Genomic DNA, 23403 nt, shown 5'->3' with positions numbered 1-23403 from the left:
GATATATTAATAGAATGCGTGGGCAGGTGTGGTATGACCTTTGAACGGAGTCGATTCACGGGATAATGGATGCGAATCATTGCATCTTAATTGAATGCTCACGCTGGCGAATTGACATTCTAATTAAATAGAAGGAATGCTCCACATTCTTTGAACTTAGTTTGATTGTCTGCGTTTAAATCGCCTACCGGATAATAACAAATCATTGTTGTCGTGCTAACTTGTCGCACGTGCATTTTGGGCCAAATTGAGTTAAAAACGCCATTTTGTGCAGCTAACAATGCCTCACCTTTTGACCGTCACAGATCCCTAAAATTCGATTTCAATTCTGAGATATTCAATAAAAGTTGTGAAAACTCCGTGCTTTGTTGTCACTTTTCATATGAAAGAAGTTTCATTCTTGTCGTGCTATCTTGTCACAGCCAGAAAATCTATGATGAAAGTGCCTGAAAGTGCGACAATTGGCCAAAGGGATTTCAGATCAAAACGCATTTGACACAAGTACGAACTCGACTACCGTAAACATTTTCAATTATATCTCGGGACTCCGGCAGCCTAATTCAAACAAATTTCGGGACAATGCACAGAATGGTCAACCAAACAAAACGTTTATTTTTGGCTTGTTTACATTGCGTGCTCTTCTTTTTGTTTATTCAAGGTCAAACATTAAAACGCATTTTGCTCGGAACGTCAAAAAAGCGACGTGCGACAAGATTGCACGACAGCGTCGATATAACGATGCCTTTATGCTCTCTTATGCTAACTAGATAGGAAAACCAAGGGGGTGTGGCTGCCAATCCCCCGCGTGGTCAGACCAAAATCCAGCATAAAGCTGTTAGACCAAAACTGTCATACCAAAGTGGGTTTGGCTGCCAATCCCCCTGTCAGACCAAAGAGCAAAAGATAAACAAACTCAAGACACTGATATTGGTGAACACAAATTTTGCAACAAAAATATGTTTTCAACAAAAAATATGTTTTGGAGTTTAGAAAAATAGTCTATCGCCTATAAAATGATTCAATTAACCTGCAGATAAAATAAAAATATTTATAGCCTTTTTTGTTAATTTAAAATTTTAACAAGAATTTCGGTGTTTACCTAGAGCATCTTGCAATAAAATATGCGGAATTGTGAATCTTTTTCTAACATCATCCCCTTGAGGAAAACCAGCAAGTTTAGTAACGTCATGATTCGAATTCCCGGACGCTTCGAAACCCGGACACCTCAGCTTGTTTTATCAATTATTTGGATATAAGTTCGCATTATAAATGTCTAAAATGGGTTTTTGATGAATTCTAACATCAACTTTCATTTCAAGTTTGTTTGAACGTTGTAGTTAGAGGGTGACGAGCGGGAATTCCCGGGAAAAAAATCCCGGGAAATCGATCATTTTTGGACCTCTCGATTCCCGGGAAATTTGGTCGAGACTCCCGGGAAATTTAAATCTTATAAATATGAAAGCCAAATTATATAAACTAATCAGAAAACCATTTGAAAAAATCGATATTGTCCAGAACATTGAGTGTTCAATGATCGATATTTAAGTTCGCATAAACCAATGCTTTTATAATCTTCTTATTTAGAAAGTGTAAATTTAAACTTGTCAAAAAATTCCAATAACTATAATTGAGTGTAAACAAAAGTTACATTGAAGCATACTTTGCAGGTACACCCCAGAAATGAAAAACTCAAGTTTTTTTTTTTAAATATTATTTCAATTTATTATTTCTAAGAAGGAAAAGCATTTTTTAAATAAGTTCATTTTCTATATCATCTCTCGAGCATAGCAAACCTTATAATTATGTTTTTTTTATTCTTAATAAGTTAATTTCGCTGTATCAAGGTAATTTCCTTTTTGATGTCAATAGTAGTATTGGGTTTAGTATCAACCTCAATATTAAATAACATTTTGGAAAAAAAAACTCTGCAACTCTTTGTAATGTTTAGATCCGCCAATTGTTAAAATTCTGGATTTCCGGATAACTGTTAATATTTCTTCATTTGATATTTACAGTTGGCCCAAGAAGGAAAAACAACTTTAAATTGTTGTTTTGAGTCGTTATTTATAAAATGGCAAAATAAAGATACTGGGCAATTATATATTAGCTAATTTTAAATTTTTAAAAATCTAATAACAAGTTCATGCAAAAAGCTTCAGAATTCAGAAAAACTAGAACTGTGAACTATAAAACGAGGAAACTTAAATTGACGTTTCATTGAATAAGTTTGAATTAATTGGTCGGGTCCCGGGAATTCCCGGGAAATAGCAAAATACAACTCTCGATTCCCGGGAAATTGAAAATCTCGAGAATCGTCACCCTCTAGTTGTAGTTAATGTCAAAAAAAATAAATAAAATAAAATTATGAGATTACCAAAAATGCGTAACATTTCACGTAAAATATTTCATGGGCGTCCGAAGCACCGGGAAGGCAAAGCAGAAATTTAGGGTTTTGATTTTCTTAAATTCAAGCAAATTTTTATAAATAATATCGATTGTTTTGATGTTAACAGCTTATTTCAGACCTATAGAATGCCATTCACTAACATTTCATTCCAAATTTGTGCAATTCATTAGCAAAAACGAGTGTCTGGAATTGGAAGCAAAAGTGTCCAGATTTCGAATCAGTTTTTAACAGTGTCCGGGATTCAAAGCACAACAAGTCATGTTAATTTTCAAATTATGATGAAAAATTGTTAGCAAAAACATATTTTGCATGCATTCTCTTAAAACTGACTGTTAATACTACATCCTGATGGTATTTCTTCATTTCCAACTTGGGGACAAAAATCCGCAACTTTTGAGCCATAGAGAAACATGGTGTAATCTTCCGCCGAGTTATGAATTTTTGAAAAAATAGTGATTTTTGGAAAAAAATTAAGTTTCATGCAAAAACAAGTTTGACATTACTTTTTAATGCAAAATTGAATCGAAAATTACTTTACAGATTTTTTGATAAAGGGCTCCGTTTTCAAGATATAGGCACCGAAAGTTTGATTTTAGCGAAATATTTGCAGTTTTTCAATTTTTAAAAATAGTTACCATGAGTGACCATTTCTAAAAATATTTTGCTATAAAATTGTCTAAGAGACATTGAAGATTGGACCTCTGGTTGCTGAAATACAGCGGCTTAAAGAAAAAGAAGCACGAAAATTGAAGTTTTCTAAGTCTCACTCAATCAGCCCACCATTTTCTAATGACAATATTTCAGCAATTAATGGTCCGATTTTCAATGTTAATATATGAAACATTCGTGAAATTTTCCGATCTTTTCGAAAAAAATAAATAAATCAATTATAGCATTTTAAATGGGCGTAATATTCAATATTTGGCCCTTTTAAAATGTTAGTCTTGATTTAAAAAATTTCAAAATATTTTTTTTTCGAAAAGATCGGAAAATTTCACGAATGTTTCATATATGACCGATTCTTAGCGAAGCTACACGAAAATGTCACTTTTTTCAATTTTCAATGTGATTTTTTATATGAAAAATTTCATTTTAATTATGATCTAATAATTGCAATGTGCTTTAAATGCGTTTTCTTATCTGAAATGCCAAAAATATTGACCAAATAAGGTCTGCAAGTCATTGAATGGGAGAGGAGTTTTTTCATAAATCTGCTCCTTTCGTTGTCCCGTCACGAAAAGAAATGGCTGGCAAAAACTCAAATCTCAACCAAATCTTTCAGTTCAAGGAGCAAAAGATTCGTTTTTCAATTTGTGATAATGTGTAGAAGAGCAAAAGTTTTAAAAAATCAATCTGGCAAAACTGTGTCGATTTTTTTGGTGTGCCTTTTAAAATTCCAGTTTTACGATGTTGTCCCGTCACGCTACATTTTCATTTCAGGAGAAGCACAGGTATAATATTGTTCATTATGCATATCATTTCTATGTTGGAAAATCAATTATCTTTTCAAATATGTAATAACATTGGGGGGTTTCTTCTTTAATTGTGCCACTACAGCCAAAACGCTGAAAAAACTTGGGAATTTTTTGAAAAGGAGCCGAAGAATCGGTCATATCACTTTAAATTTAAGCCTTTTAATGATATCAACGACATAAAATTGTGCTTAAAAACACGAAAAATATAACATTTTTTGAAAGTATCGTTTGCTTATTGATGCTCTTTTGAGAGTTCCGACAGATGTTCATCATAGTGTCTTACTTTCGTTGGTATTACAATAGTAAAGAATAAACATTAGATGTTTTTGTTAAAAAATAAATATTTTAAAACTATCGTTCAAAATATTAATTGTATTTGTGTAAAGCAACTCAACCTTGAACAATTTTGGCAATCAAGAAAATTTTGTAAGAAATAAAAAATAATCTAATCAATCACATTACATACACACAATGGAGGTGTTAATTGGCGTAATGAACCATTCAAAATATTGCTCAATTAAGCACAACAAACACTCACACACACACAAAACACCCAGCCAGGCTCCCACATGTGTAATGAATCACTTTCGCCCGGCACAAATCTTCCAAATCATCGCCGGATAATTTATCGGAGCTCCAGGAAAGAAAATCCCCGAGGGCTCTCCAGCTTTCGGTTCGTGCTTCCACCGTCATCTCTCTCTCTCTCCTCCATTCACTCGATACAATCAATCATAATCCTTTAAGCTAATCCTACACATTATTTCCAACTGAATGGAAATGGCCCGTCCTTGTCCTTGCCGGGGCAGAATCCATCGGTTCACAATCCCTCTCATTTCTCAGAACAAACACCCTGGCCCCAGTTAGGGTGAGTGGCTTTGTGTTGAGATTGATTAATTTATATTATTTTTTTTAAATAATTTCTGATATTGAATTATAATCAAATTTGGTTTTATGCCAAGTGCCATTTATTACAAATGTTCTGATTTTTTTTCCTGGGTCTAATACAAGTACTAAAGCTGCAATACTTTGTCGGAAAAGCTCCCCGCCGTCTTCATCGTTGTTGATATTACATAACAAAAGTGGCTTCTTGATAGTCACTTCTCTCCGCCCCTCCCGGGAGACCCCGTGTGCTGTTCTTACTTTGTTTTTCTTTCCATAAGCCCTCCCCGATGCCGCCCTCCCCCTTTAAATAGCACTCCTAACACAACATGGCCCGTGCTTTTACGTGCGCGCATATAAAAGCGATGTTTTACTACTGTTTATCGCCCGTGACATGCCAGGGCTCGGTTGTAGGGGGAAGTTGTTGTTGCTGGAAAATCCATGGATAGCTCCACGCAACTGTCTTTCATACGCAGGATTCCAGGCGAGCACAGAAGGGTAGTTTAAGAAAAAATGTGACTAAGAATTCGTATTTTGATTCTCAAGCTAGTTTAATGTAAATGAAAAATATTTCTTAGTTTTAAGATGAAAAAAAAACGCCTTTATAGGGTGAAATTTGGTTACACAAAAAGGCAGAAATTTGAATTAGTCCCACTGTGTCACGGGAAAAATACTCATAACAGTGGAGCAACAGCGGATGTTCAAGAATGTAGCCACGAGAAGTACAATCCGAGCGCTACCGTACTAACAATAACCAGGTTGCAAATCTAATTTGTATGAAAATAAAGCGTGTTTTCCGAGAATAACACAACTGCTTTGGTTCGTATGAGGAAAGGAACAATTTAGAGAAATATGAAGCACTACTATATTTGCAATGCAAGAGGACGTTACAGAAACGGAATGTGGTTCGTTAGGCAAATGGGATTTGCAATTCATGGCAGTCTGGGCTGCGTAAACCGAATTTCATCGCATCATAATATTTTATTTTTTTAAGCTTGAACTTCAAATGTATTTTACACAATAAAGGTCTTTCAAAAATAAAAAAAAATGATTAATTGACCATATAAATCAAAATTAATTTGATTTTTTTTCTTAACTTATTTTTATTAGGTCCTTTTAGGTGCTGTGACCAGGTTGGGACCGAGGATCAGTAAAACAATATATAATAACAAAAAAAAAAACTCCTAAAATTCCATACTTTGAGATCATGTAACTGACGAGGGTAACTTGGTCCAAGCGGGTCTTGCAGGTCTTGAACCTGCCGATGTACTCGGAGAAAATCCCCCACAGCTCAGCCGAACTGTAGAGTACCTCCCCGGCTTCCTTCTCCGTGGCTCCACCGCCTCGGGGGCCACCTTGGCTGCTTCCTGCGGGACGAGGGCGATCCTTGGATTTTCCGTCCGGAACTGCACCCGGCAGCGGAGAAAACTCCGCCGGCGTAAACGCCGGAACTGCTGGACTCTGCTTCTCCGCCTTCCTTGCCGGCGGTTTCGGTTTCGACGCCTGCTGGCACCTCCGGATGAAGTCCGCACGCTTGGGGCAGCTGCGGTCCGTGGCTTCGTGGGCTCCAGAGCAGTTGGCACACCGCTTCGGCTCGGCTTCTTGGACTTTGCACTCGTCCGTCTTGTGGGGACCCCCACAGTTGTTGCATCTGCCGTTCAGGTGACAGTTCCTGGTTCCATGACCCAGCTGCAAGCAGTTCCTGCACTGGGTCACGTTCGGCCGCTTGTTCCGGTAGGCCTCCCACAGGATGATAGTGCTTGCCACAACTTTCATTGCAGAGAGCTTCTTCAGATTGGTGTATCCCTTGGGGAAGACCACAATGTACGGAGTTTCGTCCACGGTGGACTTTTCCTTCCGCTTGATGATATGCACCTCCAGCGCTTCCAGCTTGAGATCCCTCTTCAGAAGGTACTTGACCTCGTCCGGTTTCAGTTCATCAGGAAAACCACGAAGAACCACCCGATGATTTCGTTCGCTCCGCCGATCGTGGGTGTAGAATTCCACTTTCTTCTTCTTGAGTAGCTCTTGCAACTTGTCAAAATCTTTGACAGAGAAGCAGGTCACCTTGGTTCCAAATCGGGTTAGTTTGTAAATCGGTTTGAAACCTAATTTACAACTTTCCACTATCGCCACGAGCTTGTAAAAATCCGTGGTGTTCTTCACCACCAAAGGTGGTTGCTTTTGTTTACCTGCCGACTGGCCGGGTGGTGGAACCGCCGGGGCGTCCCCTCCTCCTGCTGGGCTGGCATTGTTGTTGTTTTTGTTATCCGCTAGCGGGCTGAACCTGTTGTTGTTGAGCAGGGTCTTCTCAACTTTTTCTCCTTCGATGCCGATTCCAGCGACCTCACTGGACTTCTTCCGCTTCCGATTCCCGCGGACGCGACGAAAATCTTCCTCCTCGGAGGATTCCTCCACCTCCATCTGTCAAAAACTTCCAAGCACGCGAGATGACAACACGAGCAAAAAAGATGAAAATTAATTTGATTAAAATTCATATCTCTAAGCTGTGATCGTGCACATTTGAATGAAACAAATTCATTTATAAAAAAAAATATTTTTCCAAAAATAGTTACCCATTAGAGCTTTATTTGTTTATATCGAGAAGATCACAGAGCAGTATTTATAAATATGTCGTTTACGTCACATAGTGAGAAAATCTCATATTTTTTCATGAAATGGTATTAACAAATGTAATTTTTGAACGAGCAAAATAAAAATATCCAAAATATATGCCTTCTCGTTTGTAATCATAGTAGCCAATGTTTTATACTAAAAACGCTTATATACTAAGAATTTTGAAAATTCATCACTTTTTGTTCACTAAAATGCATATATCTCGGCTTTGCGTGGACAAAATTTCCTATAATTTGAATGCAATAGTTTTGACTGCAACATGCTCGTTTTGGAGAGTGATTTTTGAAATTTATTAGCTAAAACATTCAAATTTTTCTCCCTAAAACGCCCTGCCATGCCCAAACACAAGCTTTTATGAACCTGTACAGGAATTTGTTTAGGGACATTAAACTTGAAGCCCAAGGCGACCAAATTTGAATGACTTTCTGTTACGCGCATTTCTGAAAAATACTCGAAAAATGCACTTTTTTCATTCAAGCATCGCGCGCAAGTTGTGAACTAGTTTTGGGATTTTTTTGCTGTATGGAAACATTGTTCCTGACATCCTATAATCTAATATTATTCAATGGGTGAGCACCAAAGGTCAAATCATTTTTATTTTTTTGGGAGGCTCTAATGGTCATTTATGTGATTTCGAGATAATCCTCTTTTGTACATAATTGTTGAACTACTTATCTGCCGCTCTAATCTGGTCCGTCCCATATGTAAAAAGTGAGTGCTGAGATAACGCTGTGAGAAACCAAAAAAAAGTTTCACAATTTTTCTCGTTCTAATCTAAATATTTCTATATAATTATTTATACTGTTATTTCAATATCAGTCTTAAAAACGCAAGTACCATAAATTTGATTAAAAAAAATCACAATTTGGAGGTAAATTTGAGAAATTTACAGCAAGAGACCAACTTGACTTTATTTGTCCATAAATAAAGGCAAGTCAGTTATGATATCAAGGTAGGCTTGAACATTTACAACACAGTTTCAAACTGGTTCAACTATCATTTCCAGGTTTGTTTTGGTAGTTTTCTAAGTAAATAATTATAAAAAAATGTTTATTTTAGAATTATTTGTTTTAAATAATGTATTTAATAAAGTTGTATTTAATAAAGTTTAATTTAGAAAACTACGCTTATCGTTGGTGGAGTCTCTCCCAGAACCAGGATCAAACTTATTCATTCAAGAAAAAATATAACTAATTTTATGGTTAATAACGGTATGTTGTATTTTATATTTTCTTTCCGTAGTTGTACATTTCAAAAGAAAAAAGTCACTAAAGGTTTGGAGTAACTTGTTTTTAAATCTTCAACTATTTCTTCAGAAATGAACAATTAATGATATTTTGAAGTTATATGTACTATTAAAAACATACTCTGTAGATTCCAAATAATTTCGCAGCCATTTAAACGATTTGCGAGACATTTCGATATGAGGAACTGACTTGCCTTTATTTTGCATATGGGACAGCACGAAAGTCATATTTATTTTGGATTTTTTAGAACAAACACTACTTTTTTATTCAATAGGCTTAAAGTACATGTAAAATTAATACTTTTGTCAAGTTTATCTCAATTTTGACAAAAATACATATGGGACGGACTAGATTAGAGCGATAGATTTTGTGGCACAAAAATGATTAATTTTACCCCAGAAAATGATGAATTTTCTTCAGTTTTTGATGAATATTCATCAGGTTCACATTTTTACACGTTTTTTTATATAATATTACTCAAAAAAGAGGTAATATTCAACCTACCAAATTTTCAACATTCCAAAATTCAACTTTTTTTTCTGTGCATAAGGGTATGAAAACCACAATTTTCCAGGATTTGTTCTGCTTTATTCCCATTACACTTAATTTGCGAAAGAGAGGTTAGTTAAATTTAGAACTAAAATTAATTTTAAAATCATGTAAGACAGTTGCAAATATTTAGTAATGTTTATGTACTCTACATTACTTCTTTTCAAACAAAAATCTTAGAAATCGGAGAAATCAAATCAAATCAAAATAATTTAGAACAATATTTATTTCCGTATTGTTGATTTTTTTTGAAGATTCATTCAATTTAATTCATTACAGATTTCAAAAAAGCAGTTCTGATGTTCATGATGCAAAAAAATGTGTATTAAATTATTTAAAAAAATATGATTGCTGAGAATGGGTATATAATTTATGTCAGAAAAAATGTGCAATTTTACCCCTAAAAATGTGTAATTTAACCACTATTGCGTTGTAATGCCAGTTTTTCAGCCTTAACCCTCTACTGCTCATTTTTTTTGATTTTTTTTTATTTTTTCCGTGTTCAGGAGGTCATTTTAAGCAATTTTTGCTCTACGAAAAACTTCACTTCTCTTGTTTTATGTTTTTCTTGTTTCATTTTCAGCATTTTAATTTGCATTTATCTCGTTTAGTTTATGTTTGTTTTTGGTAGTTTTTGGCCTATTCTACAACCTTCTTTAATTACATTTTGCCTATTTTCTATTCTATCTATTTTTTCATGTTTTTACAGTCACTTTTTCAATTTTTTGCTTGTTTTGGCACCATTATCATTCAAGTTGTAAAAAAATGCGTAGAGGCATAGTCTGAGACACTAGAAAAATTACTGCATACTTCTTATTACTTAAAATAAAGGAAATTTTAGTAAAAAACACAGCCAAAGTTGACCGCTAAAAAAATGACATTTTTAAAAACATTAGCAAAGTCACATAAAACAAGAAAAACTTCCAACCCAGAAATTTTCTAAAATTTTAAAATTTCTTCTTTCCAATGCTTTTTAAACATCAAAAAAATGGATGAAAAATGGAACATTTTTTATGTCAGAAACAAAGTGTAATTTAACCACTTTTTTGGTGTTATGCAACTTGTCAAGTTTTACTTGAGGTAAAATTACATCATAAAAGAGGTAATTTTCAACCGTCCTAAGTTACATTTTCCGAATAAAAATATTTTTTACTATGTATTTTAACCAAATGCGGAAGAATTTCTAAAAATATTAACTGTATCATATAGAGCTTTTCGACATGTGGTAAAAGCTTTTAATACTTTCAAAAGTTCCATTACATAAACCATTGCTAAAAATATAGAAAAATAGTAGTTTATGCAACAAGTTGCAAAAAGATCAAGTTTTGCAACGAGTTGCTTACAACATTTTTTGCAATTCCTAAAAACGCTTATTTAATGGAATTTTATGTCAAACATTCATGTGTTTAGTAAATTCATCATTTAAAACAAAACAATATTGAAAAATGTTACTTTTCGATACTAGTGCTGAAAAGTTCAACTTTTCAGCACCCATTTCAGTGCTGAAAAGTAGAACTTTTCAGCACTGTTATTGAAAGGTATTAATTTTCCATTCTGTTATTTTTGGTAGGGAAAAGTAGGCCGTTTCGTTTCTCCAGAAGAGCAGGAAAAGTTGACAGTTTCACAGTGGAACTGCAAAAAAAATTATTCGTAATTTTTTGTCATTGCATCTTGAATTTTCCAAAACAATGTAAAAAGTGTTTTTTCTATCCCTCTACTGCCCAAATTGTGTTTTTAGAAAATTGTTATTTTCCTCTTGTTCAGGAGGTCACTTTATGCAACTGTTGTTGTACGAAAAACTTTTCTTCTCTTGTTATATACAGTCCTTGTTTCATTTTAAGTATTTAAATTTGCATTAATCTTGTTAACTGAATGTTTGTTTCTGATAATATCTCGCTTACTCTACCACCTCCTATCATTACCTTATTCCTATCTCGTTTATTTGATGTTTTTAAGTCACTTTTTTAATTTTGTGGCGACAAACATTTTCTACTATAAAACAATTCCATTATCATTTAAATTGTAAAAAATGCTTAAAGGCATAGTCTGGTACACCTAAAATAGAGGAAATGTTAGTAAGAAACAGGGCCAAACTTGGCCCGAGAAAATAAAACCTTTTTTCTAACCATTAGCATAGTCACATACAACAAGTCTAACTTCAAAACAGTCAAATTTTTTAAAATTTAAGAGTTCTTCTTTTCAATACTTTTTAAAGGTAAAAAATTAGTTGAAAAATTGATATTTGGGGAATTTTTAAATCAAAGCCCACCTAGAGGGAATTCATAACACTGGTTTGTTTTGGATGTGCGACAAAAGGTCGAATGGATAAAAGGTCCACTGCCAAATGGACGAAAGACATAAGGTCGAATGGACATTTAAGACATCTTCAAATTAGAATTTAATGATTTTTAACACAGACAGATACTTCGTGAAATTCATTACGACAATGAACAACAAAAAAAAATATCTTCGCTGTGGAATATTATTTTCTAAGGATTCAACAAAAACTTTCGAGTTCAATAATTTTGTAACAACATGAGCAGCTCTTTGAAATGTTTCTTTTTTAAATTGAATAATATGTCTTCAATAATTTTTTAATGTTTATTCATTCTTTCAAGAAACTGTTAAGATTTTTGAAATACTTTTGAGAATTCTTTCACACTTTTAAATATAAGTAGTTCTTTAAACAGGTTCAATAGGTGAACGTCGCATTTACCATTGTTGCATTCGAACTTATTCTTTTTTCTTTTTTTTTAGAAATGGTCGAATAACTCGAAAAATATATTTTTCCAGTTTAATCTACAGTAAAACTGTTTTAAATTTGGTGTGAAATATCTCAAATGTTGCAAATTAGTACAAACTTAGCCAAAATCCCTTCCAAGAATCCTTTCCTCAATTCAACAGTCAAACGCTTCACTGCTCTTCATATCAGTTTGCAGCAAATCGCACCATATCGCAAACAAACGCGCGCAAACAACCCCCCTTTGACTGACGTGCGGTGTCGTGGCGTCGCTTCGGAGCTTGCAATCAACAAGCAGCAATCTTGCTGTGAACCATCATATCCTAATGGGGGGCCGTGGGCCAGAGCTAGAACCTCGTGCGAAATGAATGGAACTTCGAACAAAACATGCTCGTTCCCGGGTAAACAACAGGGGCGTCAAAACAACTTTGGTCTGATTTTTTTGGTCCCGGTTCTGGACGTATTGTTGCATTTACAAATTTGTTTTAGTTTTGATGCTGGTTTGAATCTCTTGTATACGCAAAATGCAAGACAAATCTAAAGTAGATGAGTTCAAGAGTGCCATCTCAGCATTTTAACCTAGACCATGAAGTTAATTTTACTGAAAATCGTGTAGCTCACGTACAAACAAGTCAACAAGCACGAGCTTAAACCCGAACTAAGCACCACCCCCATGCTTCATTGTCCTGAAGTTCAAGCTGACCCCCGGGGAGGGAGGATGGCATCTCGACTGGCTCGACACTTCAGACCTGTGTGCATGTGGTGATGAAGGAGTAGCATTTCCCCGGGCAGGATAAGACAACTCACAAGCTCAGAACAACAGCGCAGAGCCAGCCAGGAATGTCAAGTACCTCTCGGGCACGATCAGACAACGAACGAGAGGGGAAAGATGACTCTAGTCCGCACAGTTGACTGAGTTCAGTGAAAGTTCTTGTGTAATTTGTATACTACGCTGGAATGCTCTTCAGAAATCGCAGTTGCAGTTTCAAGCGTAACATCTTGAACTGTCCAAATAACATCAAAGACTCATTGAAATAGAAATAAGTAAAAACAGCTGCCAATTGCAAACAATGTCGGCACTTTCAAAGATACAATTAAAAAGTTTCAGGTGAAACAATAAAACAATTCCGCTCCCATTTCCAAGTCCCCCCGTTTGCAGCAATGTTTCCACTCTTATTGTCATTTTGTCATTTCCCCATTAAGGAACCTCTGCGAGAGGCCATTGCTGAAAATTCAATTATCTTCCACTTTTATGCCCCATTATGATGTCGGCTGGTATGTCTATTCGTCCCGTTCAGCATCAGCAAGTTTCTTTCACTTTCGAGCTCGTTATCGTGTTCGGTGACCTTGTTTTCCAGGAAAAACTTGCGGCTCCCTCGTATGGGACAGGTCACGTACGGGGAGGGAGAAAACTCCCAAAATCAGACTTTTTCCAGATATCGATACCACGGGAGGTGTGTCCTTTTGTGTATCAATTTCTTTGGGGGCTTGTTTGAGCTTCAATCACTAGCACGTGCCACCGAAAACGGACACTGCTGGCGGTCTGGACTTTTCGCACACCCAAACAACTGTGTCGTGGCTGTTTCACAGATACTGAAACTTGTTTGCGTCTAAATTTGATTTTTTCGTTTCTTCATTTACGTTCTGAGAGTTTCATATCTGATCAGCCTGTAGTCATTCTTTTTGCCTGGACCACCTTGAATTTTTTGGTGGTCAACTAGCCAAACGTACAAAGGTGACCAGACCCATGAACCTACATAAATTGGACCCGACCAGCAGTATGTGTGAGTCAGAATTGACGCCATAGTCTGTTCCGTCGGAAAGTGGAACCACTATACTGGAATGGCATTTCTGCTTGTTGGCTGTGATACCTGTTTGATGTTGCCACTCCACGTGTCCCGTGGACCGTTTGAGGACGTGCTAACCATTTTTTGATGAGACACGTTCGAATTTATTTATTCGATGGACAAAAGTGTGAAGGCACACTAACAAACGATGAACTCGTTGTTTGAGTGACATATGACATCGGACGTGACATGGATTGTAATTCAACTGAATTGGTCGAGAACAGTGTTGCTTGTATACGAGATAATGTGATACAATTGAGTTGGTAACAGAACTGATCGCTAGATAAAAGAAACATTTTAAGATGAATACTGTCGCTACACTGTCTTCATTTAGGAGGTTACCTGCTTGTAAAATTATTAAAAACAACAAATCGTCCCATTAGACTGTTATTTGACAAATTCATACAGTATGTATACACATGAGCAAAGCGTCAGATTGACAAAAATTAGTACTACGCTTTGTTCATAAACTCATACCGAACAGTTTGCCAAAGAAATCTCATAAAAAAATATTATTATAAAAAAATAATTACAAAAACTAACTTAATCCACCTATGTGGTTGGTGCCTTCATCACTATTTACCAACTTTTATTAAAATAATGGGTTTGGACAGAAATTTCAGCTGATATTTTAAATCCGGAATTAAAAAAAACCACAAATTTTACTTACGTGGTCATAACCTGAGACGGGGATACCAGATCTTCAATGTTTTGAACTTGATGGAAAGGTCTTTCAATTACCTAACCAACGATGGGTCGGATAATGGACATTGTTTACAAATAGTTTAGTGAGATCCAGCTTCAAAAAAGTACACAAATATCACTTAAGTGGTCATAACTTGAGACAGGGTAGTCAAATCATCAATGTTTGAACTCGTTGGAAAGTTTTATTACCTATTCAACGATATATATCATGATGATATTTGGTTCGGTTTATGGTCATTTATCTAACATCTGGATATTTGAGAAAACACATTTGTATACATAACTTTTGAACTACTTATCGAAAATTCTAACAATTCAATCGCGCAGTATGGGACCTTAAACCAAATCGAATGTGACCAGTTTTATCAAAATCGGTTTAGCCAGTGTTGAGAAAACTGAATAATAATTTTGATCACACACATACACACACAGAAATTTGTTCAGTTTTCAATTCTTAGTCGATATGTAAACATGAATTTGGGTTTCCAAGCTTTCTGTAAAAAGTTCATTTTCATAGCAGGATTATAGCCTTACAATCGTTTTAAAAAAGTATTTTTACCTTTCAAAATTCAATGAAAATAATGTTACATATTTGTAAAGCTAATGTTCATATGAAGTTCTATAACTTTCAATATAAAATATATCTAAACTGTATTTTGAAAACTTTTAATTCAACTGAATGTCAATATGTATATTAACCCGCTACCTACCATTTTTTTTATTTTTTCTTTGTTTAGGAGGTCATTTTGAGCAACTTTTTTACTACGAAAAACTTTACTTCTGTTATTTCATGTTTTTCTTGTTTTATTTTTATTTTTAGTTTTGAAATTTGCATTTATCTTGTTTAGTTCATGTTTGTATTTTAAGTATTTGGCCTATTCTACCACCTCCTATCCACCAATGCTATGCTATGCTATGCTATTCTACCACCTCCTATGATAACATTTTGCGACGAAAAAAAAACGGATCATAACATTTTGCCTATCTAATTTTTAATGTTTTTAATGTCACTTTTGCTACTAATGATTTTTTCAACATGGGCTATTTACCAGTTATGCTTAAATCTGATTTTTTTCTTATTTTCTATGATTGATTGATTTTGACATTCAATATTATTTTTAAAGTGTTTGTATCCAATAAGAAAGCCCAATTTCACATCCCGGAAAAAAATAACTGGATTTCCCGGGATTTCCCTTAAATAAATATTTCTCGTTTTCCTGGAAATTTGTAAATAGGGGAAATATACCCATTTTAATCACTCTAAGCCGTTCGACCAATTCTCATTACTTTTGTCGTTTTCCGCTATAAAATCAACATTTTCAGATGTATCAACAATGAAGGGTTGCTTGCTCACTTTTATTCGAGCTATTTATTACTTTGGAACAGTCAAAAACACTTTATGAAAGCTGTAATTCATGATCAAAAAAAAAAGAGAACCTATTTTGATTTTACTTATAATAATCTGCTGTTGACATTGAAATAATCAGCTCGTCGGTAAATGTAATGTCATAGTTTTTTTCTGAAGCATTCCCAACTGGACATAATTCATGCTTATGTATCTTGCTGGTGCCCAACAAACCAAAAATTACGCTATTATAGTGTCATTATAAACTTTTCTTAAAATATCAACCCCTTTCGGCCTACAATGAAATTTTTTTCAAAACATTTTTGTGGATTTTTTAATGTTTTGAAATTTTCCAAAGATTATTTTGCAAGAAAAGTTTGTTAAATAGTATTTGGGAAATTGCACTTTGAGTTCAAAATTTATAAAGCAAAAGAGCTACCACGGGTGTTAGCTCCAAAAAACATGTATCATTTAATTTAAACCACTTTTTGAACCATGACAATTCTTTGAACCTAAGTCAAAAAAATCGCTTCTTATCATATCAAAGGTGACCAAAGAATGCGCATTTTTCAAAAACTCGCATAATTTTTTGAAAATTTTTAATTATGATTTCATGAAACAGTGTTTCAAGTAGAAAAGCACGAGAAGTTAGGTTTTTAAGGTTGATTCAATGGTTATCAATTTATTCATCATGGAAAAAGTTAATCATAACATTTGCATGATTTTTTCTTTCATTTCAACTTTATGTGTCAATGTTATCCTTAAACATATTTTCTCGAACTGGTTACAGAGAAAAATTTAGAAGCAAAAAAAGAAAAGTTTCATTTTTTTTAATGTTTAATTTTTTACAAGTAGTCAAGCCATTAATTGATCCTCAAACTCATATTGACTATTAATATAGCTTTTCTTTACAGTTGTGCTGCAAAATATTTATCAGAAGCAAGATCACAATATTTTAAACATCATGATTTTGTATTGTTTTATTTCAGGAGACTTGCTTCAAACATTTTCAAGCAATTTTGTCAACTTAAAACTTCAATTGGCAAAAGTTATACTAAAAAGTATTTAAATTTTGTAAAATCCATATATATTACCAAATTACTTTATATTTCTGATTAAATGAGGTTCAAATTCAATAAATATGTCAAAAATCACTTCCAATTCATGATTTGAAGGATCTCCCTAGATTTTGAAAAGTTTAATGAAGAAAAATCAAAGCGTCTCATTGTTACCCATGGGCTGAAAAGAGTGGGGAACAATGAGACAGCCCTGGATTTTGGGTATATTCAAAATTTTTGTCAAACCTAATAAAAAGACATTGTAGCCCAACTCATGCCCTGTGAAATGACGAAAGAAATTTGGAGAAACAGTAGTTTTTGTGTAAATGGCAGCCTATGAGCGAAGCTGTAATTTTAGTCATAATTTACTTTTAACACCCCAGAATCAAACATTTATAAATAACTTTTCAAGGGAGCGTCCATAATCAAGCCACTATTATGGTATTCGTGTATCTAGTAGACACATCTTCCCCCAAATATGAGCCTGACTGGTTGAAATTACGTCTTGTGAGAGCCATTTTATTATTGTTCCCCGTGTCTCATTGATGACTACTCTACCCTAACCCCTCGCAATCGAGAACGCCAAGGCAATGCTGTAGAGTGAATAATTTGATTTGATTTGCTTGATTTTCAAAGTTAAACAAAATTTTCAATGAAAGAAAAAGAGAAAATCTCAAAAGTGTTACTTTTTTGACATTGACAATCGGGCTCAAAATTGCAGTAGTAGGTTTATATAAGCCATTTTTATATATATGGAGCCAGTTGCAATCGAGATTGATATTTTAGAAGGGCGTAAGGTATTTACATATTTTTGTGTTTAGTAATTTCAATTTCAATGTATCTCGAAGCCGTTGCATCGTATCAAAAAGTAGTCGGAGAAAAACTTGTAGGAAATTAGACAGGCTTTCTGAAAAAAATACATTGAAAGAAACAAATGCCACAGTTATGAATTTTTTTTATTTTAAAGTACAATGGTATTTTTTCAGAAAATAGTTTAAAATTTTGCAAAAATCCTCGCGAAAAATTCAGGATAGTTTGTTCCTCCTAAAAAATACAACGATCTTTTTCTAAAACTGTTTTTTTTTAAACTGATCTAAACGTCAACACTTTTACAAACCGATTGCAAGAATCGATTTTCCAGATAATTTTTCCGTTTTTACAGATAAATTTGTTCGTAATTTCCCATACGTTTGCCATTCACAGCATTTCAATTGGAAGTGTTGGCTTTCAGATACAAGTTTTATTACATTGCTCACAACTGAAAACAGGATATATTTTTTAGTAGTTCAGTGTAATGTTCATTCGGTAAAATTAACCAAACCTCTTCAATATAGCATCATTCAGTTAAAAAAGCCACTCAAGAAAATGGATGTGATTTTTGGTACATCATGAAAATTACTTTTTAAACAGTCAACCCTAACCGTTTTCCCCGCAACAGCCAAGAAAGCAAACCGTACCGAAAACTGCTCCAACCCAAACCCTTTACCCCATTAGGCAATTTGTACTTTTGGTCGTGTTTGGACGGACGGACTCGGACTCCCCACAGCTACAGCTACAACCAAGGAAAACTCAATGAAGGAGAAAATTGTTTTCCACTTTATTTGGACTGGCCTGCCCGTGCGCGCACGTTCAACAGCAGTGCTGCCTTCTTTCTCTTCCTTTCAGCCGCTGCAACCCAAATGAGCCGACATAATGGAAGCCAAACATTCCGATGGTTCGGGTTGAGTGTCCCGTTTTCTGGTGTGCCTTCTCGGGGCGACAGCACTTCTTTCGCTGTGTGCGCTCCAAGAATGGGATTTCGCTGCATTGTTTTCAGAGTGGGAAGGAGCGAAGGCATAATTGAAAAGCAATTTCAAGTAGCCATAATTGGATAGTATTTCGTACCGTGCTGGCAACACTGCTGGAACGAGTGACAAAGAACTCACTGTTGGAATTTCAATTAGATTTTATTTAGTGCAATTGCATTTGACGGGCAGGCCAATGAGAGAAAAAAGTATGAATTTCCTTTTTTAAAGTGTTTTTTTTTGCAGTTCCGGGGTTGAGAATTTGTTTTTGGTAATTTAAGAATAAAAAGATAAAACAAAAACCCTAGTACTACCCCCCAAAAGCGGATTTGTCAACGAGATAAATGAGACAACAAGAAAAGGGTTGACCATTTCGTTGGAAAAGGGACATTTTTAATACCGTACTGGAAGGGACCATTTGAGAGGTTTCCATGGAGAGTTGTGCAAAGGAGTTTCCCAAAAACGGATCATTTAAGTCGATGATGTTGGTGTCGGTGGTGGTGGTGGTGGTGGTGGTTCTACAGGGGGTTGGATAAACACTTACGGTACACGTACACATACACTGAGATTTTGTAACTGGAAAGACTTTCGGGACTGCACTTTTTGAGCAGGTTACACTGAGAGGGTTTATGAACGTCACAAAAGGTCAACGAGGACAAACAGCTGTCCAAATCTGGACAAAAAACACCTAGAATTGATAAAATGGGACTGGACGGTGAAGCGGTGAACTTAGCGCGGATTTAGAGCTTAAATATTTAATTTCGGAATGGTGCGTAAGCATTTGAATACTGTGATAAATTTGATTGACAAATTGTACAGGGCAATACTGCTAGAAGGGTAAGCTCGTTTTAATTTGATTTGGCGTTCTGGGTGCACTGCTTTTTAAAAAAAAAAACCATAGTTTAAGAGAAAGTTTGAGTTATTAGAAAATGTATTATGACTTTAACTGGAGAATGTAATGAAAATGATGGAACTAAAACACCAACTATTTTGTTTTTTACTGTTTCATTTCAAAAATTCACAACTAAATATTGGTTGAAAAAATTCTACGAAGTGTGGACAATTGCCCTAGCAATTATGAATATCTTGCGAAATAAGCAGATTGCAAAATGCCATGAATAATGTTTACAATGTGTAAAATAAAATAAAAAAATATATTTTGCATTTATCGTAAAACGATTTTAAACTGCCGTTAAATTCAAATGTTTTATGATTGGCATGCCACCCCAAGTAACATTTTTTTCAGGAGTTCTATAAGAGCTCTTCAAGATAGCTACAGCATAGCAGTTTGGACCGCGGTAGGATAAAATTCTCTTCAAAACTTCTTCAGGAGTTTGGAAGAGTACTTGAAGAGAGTTTTATCCTACCGCGGTCCAAACTGCTATGCTGTAGCTATCTTGAAGAGCTCGTGTAGAACTCCTGGAAAAAAATGTTACTTGGGACGTAATTGCATATTTTTGCGGTCAAAAATGGTTAGTTAACTTTTTATAAAATGTATACAAATTTGAGTTTAAGTAAAGGAAGTTAACTAGTTACGACAAACAAGCAAACAAACTCGCACTTTTCCGTGTTTGACAGTTTGCCAAACTCAAAAATTTGTTTGTGCAAACTCACAAGTATTAGTATGTTTGTCATAGTCTAATACCTCCTTTACAAAATGAACTGGAATTTGATCGAAATTTATTCCACCAAATCCAATGTTTGCAGCATGAATAGAAAAATCACATTTATGAAGAAACTAATTCTTTGAATTTTTTTTTTCTACAACTTTCTGAACTGTTATTTTTTATATATACTAATTCAAAAATGCCCCAAATATTAGATAAGGCAGTATAATCTGCAGTTTAGGTTTGACGTTATTACACAATATAGTTTATTATTTTCTCACACAATAATATTTGTTTTGTAATAACATATTCGTTTAGCATTTATAATAACATGAAAATTTTCACAAAAAATCGTAGTTTTCCTGTATTTTGAAAATGCAATGTTCTTCGAAAAAATACTCAAAATTATTGTTATTGAAATATGGGTATCAAATGATCGGGATTTTTCATAAATTTAGAATGAATATATTTTTTAAAAATACTATTTTTTTTGCAAAACTACGTATTTTTGATAAAAAAATACTGAAAATATTAGTTTTTTACAATATGGGTATCTAACGATCGGGATTTTTTCTTACATTTCGAGAGCTATAACATTATTTTTTGTAAATACTCAATTTTTTCTCAATACTTCGTATTTTTGTAAAAATATAATCGGAATTTTTTATACATTTCGAATGTTATAACAATTTTTTTTGAAAATACTAAAAAAAATCACAAAACTACGTATTTTCAAAAAAAAAATACTCAAAGTTTCGTTTTTTTCAACATGGGTATCAAATGATTGGGAATTTTTTTGTACATTTCGAATATAGCATCATTTTGTTTTTAAATGCTCGAAATTTTTAAAATTAAAAAAAAATACTCAAATTTTTCACAAAACTACGTGTTTTCGGAAAATTGCTTAAAATTTCAGTTTTTCACAATATGGGTATGAAATGATCAAGAAATTTTAGTAAAATTCTAAAGCTATAACAATTTTTTTAAGTACTCAAAATTTTCACAAAACTTTGTATGTTTTTTTAATATTAAAAATTTCAAGGTTTCAAAATTTATTCATGCGGAATGATTAAAAAAATCCGATCATTTGTTAATCAACTGAAATTTTTAGGGTTTTTTTTTCGAAAATACGTAGCTTTGTGAATATGTTGGGTATTTTCAAAATTTAAAAAAATTTAAAAAAATTTATGAACAAATTCCGATCGTTTGATACCCATATTGTTAAAAACTAAAATATGGAGTATTTTTTTCATAAAATCGTAGTTTTGTGAAAAATTTTAGTATTTTCAAAAAATGTTGTTAAAACATTTCAAATGTATGGAAAAGTTCCGATCATTTGATACCCATACTGCAAAAAACTTAATTTTAAAGTATTTTTTCGAAAATACGTTGTTTTGAGAAAATTTTGAGTATTTTCAAAAGAATTTTATGACATTCAAAATGTATGACAAAAACACGGTCATTTGATACCCATATTGCAATAACAAATTTTTTGCTGTTTTTTGGAGTAAAATTGCTTTTTCTAAATACAGGAAAAATACATATTTTTTGAAAAATTTCATGTAACTATAATTACAATGGATAGCTGCCATCATTTCGATTCTAAAACACTTACAAAAATTTATGTTTGCATGATTTTTCATTCGATTAAAGGCAATGTCTCCCATAACGAGCTGTCAAATCGCAACATGGAGTTAAACTTTGTGTGCAGTTGCTGTGAAGCTTACCAAGGCTTTTCAAAAAGTTCAACTTCATGTTGCCTCACTTTTAATTTCTGGATAGCCAAAATCCCATAAGCTCTGTGCTTCAGTTATGCACGCCCCGGGTTTGCATCCCCCATATGCTGTGCTTAACCGAGGCATGACTGTACTATCGTTTGAAAGAACATATTTGGAAGGATTCAACTAAAACACATCAACTTAAAGTATATGGAAAATTGTTAGATTTCCTACTCGATGCGAATGCGAATGCGAATGCGAAATGGAAAATTGTTAGTTTTCCTAAAATATCTATCATTGATAAAGTTCTCAATTTATGGATGAAGTTGAAAAAAAATAATCTAAAAACAATACAGTAGCAGTAATTGGCTAACGATATTTTATTAGCTAAATTGACTAAAATATAATATCATCCCTATGAAAAAGAAGCAGAAAAAAACTCTAACGCCCACCATTTCAATTTGAATTTCAACAACAAAAACAAAAATAATCAAAAAATCATAGATTTTAAACTGTTTTCGGATTGTTATTACATTTTTATGCTGCTTTTTTTGCACACCATTGAGCCAAATTTCGCAGTGCACCCAGAACTGTTGCATTTTTCAACTTTCAATGCGCTGTTAGCAGAAGGTTAAACGCTCAGAAATACACTGATATACAAAAAGAGGAAAATATGTCTAAAGCGTAGCTGTTGCTTCAAGGGGGTAAAAAACAGTGTTGCTAGTTTTTTTTTTCAGATTTGGCTATTTAGCTGCCGAGGGGCAGAAGCAGTTTTCCGAATGATTTTTTTTTTGCAGTGTTGTCAAGATAAAAATGGGAGCAAAAAAGCGTAGTTTCGGACGAAAGTGTCCCGCTTTTTTATGGAAGCACAGGGTTTATGTGTTTGGCACTTTTGGGGTCAATACTCACTGAAAACAGTCCAGACGTGGTCGGTGCCGAGCCGGAGGAAGCCGCCGTGCTTCCGTAGTTGAACTGCGTCTGGTAGGAGCTGCTGGACAGGATCTTCTTGTGTGCAGATGCATGGGCTCGATAGGCACTGACACTAAGTTTCATGGTTGACCACTGGTAATCGCGCGCTTAAGCTTTTTACTCACTCACCCACGCACACACACACACACACAAGGACACATTCACACACTTGCACACTTTTACTGCTTCCGGTTTAGTGGAAGCTTTCGAGAGTTGATTCACTTAAAGCCCCCTGCACTAATCTTCTTCTTATTTCGTACTTTTATTTTTCCTCTGCACTGAATCTTGCCGACAAGTTAGGCTCCAGGGAGGAAACGCCCCCGCGGGACAATTCGTCACGGCCAATTAACGTTGACATCCGACTTGGAAAGTGTCATCCCCGTCATGGTGCCGTTTCCTCAGCGCCGATGGCAACACTGCTTCCCGGGGTGTTGGC

At 34.4% G+C, this 23403-nt stretch overlaps 1 protein-coding gene across 9 annotated transcripts in view; it reads right to left on the bottom strand.

Annotated features, from left to right (window-relative positions):
• Positions 1-23051, bottom strand: part of LOC120417112 (uncharacterized) — a 162698-nt gene extending 139647 nt beyond the window's left edge. For 7 of the 9 annotated variants that reach the window (XM_052710307.1, XM_052710310.1, XM_052710312.1 and 4 more), the window contains exon 1: positions 22908-23039. In XM_052710307.1, coding sequence (XP_052566267.1) covers positions 22908-23020 — 113 coding nt within the window. In that variant the 5' untranslated portion in view covers positions 23021-23039. Of the gene's footprint in view, positions 1-22907 lie in introns of all 9 variants that reach the window. The other 2 variants (XM_052710309.1, XM_052710311.1) reach the window with 2 other exon arrangements.
• Positions 23052-23403: the final 352 nt, after the last annotated feature.

The sequence above is a fragment of the Culex pipiens genome, chromosome 3 (assembly GCF_016801865.2).
Source record: "Culex pipiens pallens isolate TS chromosome 3, TS_CPP_V2, whole genome shotgun sequence".
NCBI classification, from domain to species: domain Eukaryota; kingdom Metazoa; phylum Arthropoda; class Insecta; order Diptera; family Culicidae; genus Culex; species Culex pipiens.
The sequence above is the reverse complement of the archived record's forward strand: the minus strand, read 5'-3'. Positions and strand labels throughout refer to the sequence as shown.